This window comes from Polyodon spathula, chromosome 45 (genome assembly GCF_017654505.1).
Source record: "Polyodon spathula isolate WHYD16114869_AA chromosome 45, ASM1765450v1, whole genome shotgun sequence".
NCBI lineage: Eukaryota > Metazoa > Chordata > Actinopteri > Acipenseriformes > Polyodontidae > Polyodon > Polyodon spathula.
The window spans coordinates 1,554,358-1,561,857 of NC_054578.1; the positions used below are offsets into that span (position 1 = coordinate 1,554,358).

The 7,500-nt window shown below is 62.5% G+C and overlaps 1 protein-coding gene across 1 annotated transcript in view; it reads right to left on the reverse strand.

Moving 5' to 3' along the window:
* Positions 1-384: 384 nt before the first annotated feature.
* The window catches only part of LOC121305887 (proline-rich protein 12-like), a gene marked incomplete at its 3' end in the record, with an annotated part of 17,728 nt that continues 10,612 nt past the window's right edge, over positions 385-7,500 (reverse strand). The window contains 8 exon segments of the mRNA XM_041237540.1: positions 385-938; positions 1,316-1,757; positions 2,032-2,235; positions 2,821-2,990; positions 2,993-4,264; positions 4,353-4,789; positions 4,890-6,572; positions 6,780-7,239. Coding sequence (XP_041093474.1) covers positions 385-938; positions 1,316-1,757; positions 2,032-2,235; positions 2,821-2,990; positions 2,993-4,264; positions 4,353-4,789; positions 4,890-6,572; positions 6,780-7,239 — 5,222 coding nt within the window.

Here is a 7,500-nt window from a genome sequence, read left to right on the forward strand (position 1 = left end):
GTCAAACCTGTCCTAATGGCTCACACTATAAAGAACTATAGCTTGTATATATTATAGCTGTAGTTCTTGATTTTGACTGGAAACACACACACAGTTTCATATATAAAATAATGTTGTACATATATATCCTATCCCACCTTTCTCCCCTCCCCATCTCTCTCCCCCGTCCTCTCTCCTCTCTCTCCTCTCTCTCCTCTCTCCTATCTCTCCTCTCTCTCACCTCTCTAGCTCTCTCTCTCTCTCTCTCCTCTCTCTCTCTCCTCTCCTCCACCTCTCTCTATCTTCCACTCCTCTCTCTCCTCTCTACCTATCTCATCTATCCTTCTCTCTCTCTCCTCTCTCTCTCTCCCCTCTCTCTCTTCTCCCCTCTCTCCCCTCTCTCCTCTCCCCGTCTCTCCTCACCTTCAGAGTCTGAATGTCTTCCACTCTCACCACGAACTCGTCTCTCTCTCTGAAGATGCCCTCCCCTCCGCTCTCCCCTTCCTCTTCCCCCTCGCCTTCGTCTTCAGTCTCCCCGCAGATTGCCGCTCTCTCCTGCTTCCTGGCCAGGTGAAGGGGCCTCGAACCCGTGTTCTCCTCGGGGGTCCCGGGAGAGGGGGAGCACGGAGAGGAGGAGGAGGAGGAGGAGGAGGATGAGGAGGAGAGGGAGGGAGAGGGGGAGGGAGCGGAGGTGGGAGGAGGAGGAGGAGGAGGAGGAGGGAGAGGCAGGGAGGCCTGGCCCAGTTCGGGCTGCCCCTCCAGCTCTCTCTCCTGGGCAGCCAGTTCAGACGAGGCTGGTGGTTCCTCCAGAGCCTCATCCTGAAGCTCTTCGAAGACGGGCTGGTTCTGGGGGTCCGGGACGGGGTTGCGGGGTTCCCCCTGCGAGTCCCGGCTCTGAGTCTGGCTCTCATCGTTCCCAGTGCTGGCATTGCTGCTTCCTCCCAGTTCCTCCCCGTGTTCTGTTAGAGGGAGAAATTGGCAGGTAAACTACAGCTCCCAGCATGCCTCAGTGCTAACGTTAACAGCGAGGGATGCTGGGAGCTGTAGTTCTTCACGCAGACAGGTTTGGCTACAGTACAACACTAGCAAGGGGAGACCGAATGGTGGATGTGAACAAACTACAGCTCCCAGCATTTCTCAGCTCTACTGTTAACAGCGAGGGATGCTGGGAGCTGTAGTTCTTCACGCAGACAGGTTTGGCAACAGTACAACACTGACAAAGAGAGACCGAATGGTGGATGTGAGCAAACTACAGCTCCCAGCACGCCCCAGCACCGGCAGCCACAGCGAGGGATGCTGGGATCTGTAGTTCTGCAGAAGGGAAGCCGCACCGTACCTGAAGCCGGGCTGCGGCCGGCCTCCGCGTGCTCCGGCGGTGCTGGGGGCGGGGCCGGGCTGGCGGGGGGCGGGGGACAGGGTGGCGGGCGCGAGGGGAGAGTCTCGTACAGGGCGGAGATGGCAGAAGAGATGCTCTTCTGCAGGTCCTGGTTCTTGCTGACGGAGTCTTCCTCGTCCGAGGAGAACGAGGGCAGAGTCTCCAGGTTCCTCTTCATCATCTCCTCGTCCAGGCGCTTGCAGCCCAGGCCCAGCCCCTCCTCGTCCTCGCCCTCCTTCCCTCCCCCCCCGTCGGGGCTGTTCGAACTCGGGTTCGGGGCGGGGGCGAGCTGGTGGGGCTGCGGCTGCTGCTGCTGCTGCTGCTTCCCTGATTTCAAGAAGTCCAGGAATGAAGCCATGAATCCGGATTTCATCTCCGTCTGTTTCTCTTCTGCTTCCTGTACCTGTGAGAGAGAGAGAGAGGAGAGAGGAGAGAGGAGAGAGGAGAGAGGAGAGAGGAGAGAGAGGTGATAGAGAGAGAGGATAGAGAGAGCAGAGAGGAGAGAGAGGAGAAAGGAGAGGGGAGAGGGGAGAAAGAGGAGAGAGAGGGGAGAGGAGAGAAGACAAGAGGGGACAGAGGAGAGAGAGGAGAGAGTTAGGGTTAAGGTATATCTATATATATTTACACACACACTGATACACACACACACACGCACACACACACACACACACACACACCTTCTGGTTGATTTGCTCGTGGTTTTGTCCGTGGCCCGGCTGTGGCCCCCCCAGGCTGTCAGAGAGGTGGAGCTCCGGGGTGCCCATGGGGGGGTCAGAGTGGAGGAGGCCAAGGGAAGGGGGGGTCTGCTGCTGCTGCTGGAGGGGGTGAGAGTGAGAATGTTGAGAGAGCTGACACTGAGATCTGGAGAGGGTTAGCTTCATCTGTGAGGAGAGAGGAGAGGAGAGGGGAGAGAGAGCAGAGAGAGAGGAGAGAGAGGAGAGGAGAGAGTAGTGGAGAGAGAGGGGAGAGGAGAGAGGAGAGAAGAGGAGAGAAGAGGAGAGAGAGAGGAGAGGAGAGAGGAGAGAGGAGAGAGGAGGAGAGAGAGAGAGAGGAGAGAGAGGAGGGAGAGAGGAGAAGAGAAGGAGAAGGAAGAAATGGCAGGAGGGGAAGAGGGGAGGGGGAGAGGCGAGAGGAGAGGAAAGGATAGAGGAGTGAGGGGGAGGAGGAGAGTGGAGGACATAGGAAAGAGACGGGGAATGGTGGAGGAGAGAGAGAGAATATATTAATGAAATGATCAGAAGCCAGACGTGAGCAAGAAACTTTGACACAGACATCCCTGACTCCCTCCCCTCCTCTCTGACACATACAGGCACACTCCCTCCATCTCTCCTCTCTCCCCTCCCCTCTCACACTCCCTCCATCTCTCCTCTCTCCCCTCCCCTCTCACACTCCCTCCATCTCTCCTCTCTCCCCTCCCCTCTCGCACTTCCTCCTCTCCCATCTTTCTTTCTCTCTCCAATCCTCACCTTAATTGGCTTCAGAGTCTCCTCCTTGTCTCCTCCCATCTCGTACCCTCCTCCCCTGGCGTCCTGAGGCCCCTCCCTCCGGCCTCGCCCCCGGCCCCGCCTCGCGGCCGCCCCGGCCCCCCCTCTGCTGAAACCGGGTTCGGGGAGCGGTCTGATCCTGGGGCGCCCCGTGGCCGCGGAGGTCCCTCCCTTTTCGGCTTGGTGGGCTTCCGTCCTCTCCTCTTCGCTCCCTTGGGAGGGGAAGGGGGGTGGTGGGAGGAGGGCAGGGGGGGCTGGAGGGAGGGGTGGTAACCGTAATCCAGATCCAGGAGGGGGCTCAAGCTCCCCGGACCCCCCCCTCCTCCACTCTTCCTGCAACTGGAGATCAAATCGGGTAAAAGATGATCCGGTAAAATTCTCCGGCTGTTGAGTCGGATTTCTGCCGGGGCGTCAGCTTTGTCCTCGTCGTCGTCTCCGAACTCGTACTCCTGGGCGTACCTCTTCTTCTCCCCGCCCCCCTGCCCCTGCCCCAGCTGCTGGTGCTGCTGCTGGAGGTCTCCCAGCCCCCGGGGGTCCCGTCTCTTCAGCAGGTGGAAGGATCCGGTTTTCAGAAGCTTCTTGGGACGCGAGGAGCAGAAGATGGGCGAAGTGAGTCCGGCTGGGGGGTGACTGGGAGGAGGAGGGGGAAGAGGAGGAGGGGGAGCAGGACCCCCCATGTGGTGTTTGGCACCTTGGTGTTCCCCCCCTCCCAAGCCCAGGGAGGAGGAGGAGGGAGCGGGAGGGGCCGTCCTGGAGTGGATCAACCCCAGCTGTTCGGTGTTGACTGTGGACGGCAACTCTTGCTGTGGCTTGAGCTCCATCTCTAGGTGAAGGGAGTGATCGTGGGGGTGGGGGGGTGGGTGGTGGGGGTGGGGGTGCTGTTGAGGTGCGTGGTGGGGGTGGACTTCGTTTAGGCTCTGGCAATAGGAGCCGTACCCCCCTCCCGCGCCCGGGTGAGCGTCGGGGTGCCCCATCATGTCGTAGACCCCCGATTTCACCTGATCCAGCCCCCCGCCTCTCCTGGCTTCTTCAGCCTCGACCCCCGAGCCATTGGCTCCGGCCCCCACGCCTTTGGGGTACTCGTCCCCGCAGAACATGTCGTCCATGCCGGGGAAGAAGGAGCGCTCCTCCTCCATCTGCACCTCCTCCTGGAGCAGGGAGTCCGGGAAGCACATGGAAGCGAGCGGGATGAATCTCTGCTGCTTGGCGGAGGGGCCGTCCGGGTGAAACTGGTGCTCCTTGATGCCGGGGTCCAGCTGGCTCCTCTGATCCCGGTCCCGAGGGTCCGCGCACCCGCCCCCCTGCTGCTCCCCCCCTCCCCCTCCCCCTCCCCGTCCCGCTCCACCGCCTCGCTGTCCGGCGTGGTGATGATGTTTGAAGCTGCTGCTGCTGGTGATGGTCAGAATGCATGATTTGTTGCCGGATCAGGTGCATTTGGGGTTGGGTGGGGGCAGGGGCGGGAGGTGGGTGGGGGTGTAGCTGCTGCTGCTGCTGCCCTACCCCCCCTCCCAAACCGAGCTCGGGGTCCCCTAAAAAGTCTTGGATGTTGGTCTGCTGGAGGACCGTTTGAGGGGAGCTCTGGAGGTGCAGGTGAGGTGGGTGGTGGAGGTGATGGGGCTGGAGAAAGCCCGGGTGCTGTTGCCTGGGGAGGGGGTGTCTGTGCTGCTGCTGATGGGGGTGGGGGTGAGGGTGACCCCCTCCCCCTTCACCGCCCTCCCCTCCGTTCCCGGAAATCTCCAGCATTTCCTCTACGGACTGACCCCGGAGGTGAGCCGCCAGAGCCTGGGAGTGGTTGACCTGGAGCTGGAGCTGAGAGGCCGGGGAGTGACGGGGGCTGCCTCCTCCTCCTCCCGCCCCCAGCCTCTGCGCCTGCATCAGGTGATGGGACAGCTGGAGGTGGCCGAGCTGGTCCAGGGCGGTCTTCCTGTCCTGCTGGTTGCCGGAAGGAGAGCTGGAGGCCGCCGTGCGAGTCAGGACCGAGTGCAGGAGCTCGCTAGACAAGCTGCTGTTGGCGTTATTAGGGTTGTTGTTATTGTTGTTATTATTATTAATAATCGGAGTCCCGGTTTGCTGCCGCCGCTGGAGGGAACGGGAGGAGTCGTTCAGACCTGCCGCGGTCAGAGCTTCGGTAGAGGAGGAGGAGGAGGAGGAGGAGGAGGAGGAGGAGGGCGTCCGAGGGGCTTTCCCGAGATAGTTCTCCGGCTTGCCCGGCTTCTCCTGCGAGGAGGCTGGGGGAGGGGAGGGCGGGGAGGGGCGGAGGACGAGGAGAAGGGGGGGAGGAGGAGGAGTTGGGGGGGGTGCGACGATGAGGAGGACCCCGACCCGGAGGGGAGGAAGAGTAGAGCTCCCCGCGGTTGTAGTGCAGCACTGAGCTGAGGGGGTCTTGCTGGGAGGAAGGGTGGGGGGGGTGGTGGAGGGGGTGCAGGAGCTGCGGGTGCTGGTAGAGCTGCGGGGGGGCGTCGTAGAGCCGCATGAGATCCTTCTTCTTGCCGTCGGTGCCTGCCCCCCCTCCCCCGGCGCCCTTCATCATCTCGAAGTGCCTCTCCTCGTCGTCCTCTCTCCCGCGGCCGCTCCTGCCGTTGGCGCTGTGGGTGCGGATCACGCTCTGCAGGTGGCGCCGCTCCTCGCTGGAGCCTTTCCCCGTCTCGTACCCGGCCAGACCCTTCAGGGGAGGCCCAGCCCCGCGGCCGTCCTCCCCGCTCTCCGCCATCCCGTTGGCCGGCTGGCTCCCGGGAGGTGGGTTCTGCCTCCCGGGGGGGCTCTGTGATTGGAGGAGGTGCTGGATCAAGAAATCGGCTTCTTCTTCTTCTTCTTCTCCTCCTCCTCCCTCTTCTTCTTCTTCTTCTTCTTCTTCCGCCTCGTCGCCCGCCGGCCGCCCGGATTTGAGCTTCCCGCTAGAGGCGGTGGAGGAGGAGGAGGAGGATGAGGGGGGCGGAGGGGGAGGGTGATGGTAGGTTTGGGGCGCCCCTCTGGAGTCGCTGGCCGAGGGGTAACCCCCCTGCTGCGGGGAAGCCAGGAAGGAAGGGGAGAGGACGGAGGGGAGGTATTTGGGGTGCGATGGCGACTGAGAGAGGCGGCTGCTCTGGGGAGACCTCAAGCCTGGCCGGACGATCCCCCCGTGGGACGAGCTGGAAGGGGAGGGGCTGGAGTCCATGTGGGGGGGGTAGGCAGCGCCAGAGCCGCCCACCAGGGCCGGGGAGTGTCCAGAGTACCCGAGAGAAGGGCTGCCATCGCCCAGGGCCCGGTGAGCAAGGGAAGAGGAGGCAGAGGACGAGGAGGAAGGGGCGTAGTCGGCCGGCGCCGAGTCCGGCTGCATCCCATAGACCAAGTCGGCCCCAAAACCACTCAGGTAAGCCTTCTGGCCGGCGGACGACCCTCCCGTTCCCCCCCCTGAGGACGAGCCACCCCCCCCAGCACCACCACCACCCCCCCCGCCGCTCAGATCCTGAGCGCTGGGGGAGCTAAACCCTCCCGATCCATAGCCGTGGGAGAGGAGGGAGCCTGCGATGGGAGGCTGGCCCGGGGAATAGCAGGCGGGACCCGCTTGGCTCTGCTGGTGCTGGTTCTGGTTCTGGTTCTGGTTCTGGTGGGGGTGGGATGGGGGCGGATGGGGGCGGACGGGGTTGTGGCTGGAAAAGCTGGGGGGCTGGCGATCCGTAACTCCCCTGGGGGGCGGAGGATGAAGAGGAAGAGGGAGGGGTCCGAGGGGGAGGGGGGGGCGAGGGGGCGAGGAGAGGCGGAGGAGGGGGGAGGAGGAGGGCGAGGAGGGGGCGGTTGAAGAAGGGGGAGGGGGGCCGCGGAGGAGGGGAGTGGGGTGGTGGGGGGGTTGGGGGCGTCTGTGTCTGGAATTCGAGAAGAGGAGGAGGAGGAGGAGGAGAGGAGGAGGAGGAGGAGGAGGACGAGGAGGAAGAGGAGGAGACGAGCGTGGAGGAGGGACTTGCCGAGTGGAGTAGCCACTGGTGGAGCTTCCCGAAGCCCCTCCCCCTTTCGCCTTGCAGACCACGCCCCCTCCGCCCGCGGCCAGGCTGGAGGCGGAGCTTGTGCCTCCGCTCGAGGGAGTGTAAACAGGGGACGGCTGGATGATGGGCCGGTAAGCTTGCTTCTGAGGCTCTCCCCTCTGGCTCGACTTCTCGGGCCCGCTGGCGCCCCCCAGGGGGCTGTGGTCAGTCAGGGGACTGCAGCTCAGGCTTGGTCTGTGATGCTGCTGCTGCTGATGCTGCTGGTGATGTGGATGCTGCTGGTGCTGCTGGTGCTGCTGCTGCTGTTGGTGCTGCGCTGCTGCCATCTGCTGGTAACTGGTGGCGCCGCAGCTCAGGTAGTGCTGCAGGGAGTGGGAGGAGCCCACCGCGGAGGGGGAGGGGCGTTGGTAGTGTTTGATTACGCTGTCCTCCTGTCTGCGGAGGGGGGGGGGGGGGGGGGGGGGGGGTGGGAGGGCAGGGTCAAAGTGTCAGAAGTAAATCATTTTATTTTATTTTGTATATTTTGTATTATCTGTATCTATTGATGTGTGTCTCTCCAGCTATAGCTACAACTGTCTGTCTATCTATCCATCCATCCATCCATCTACCCAACCATTCATCTATCTATCTATCTATCTATCTATCTATTTATCTATCTATCCCTCTGTCTATCTATGGATAGATAGCTATCTATCTGGCCGTC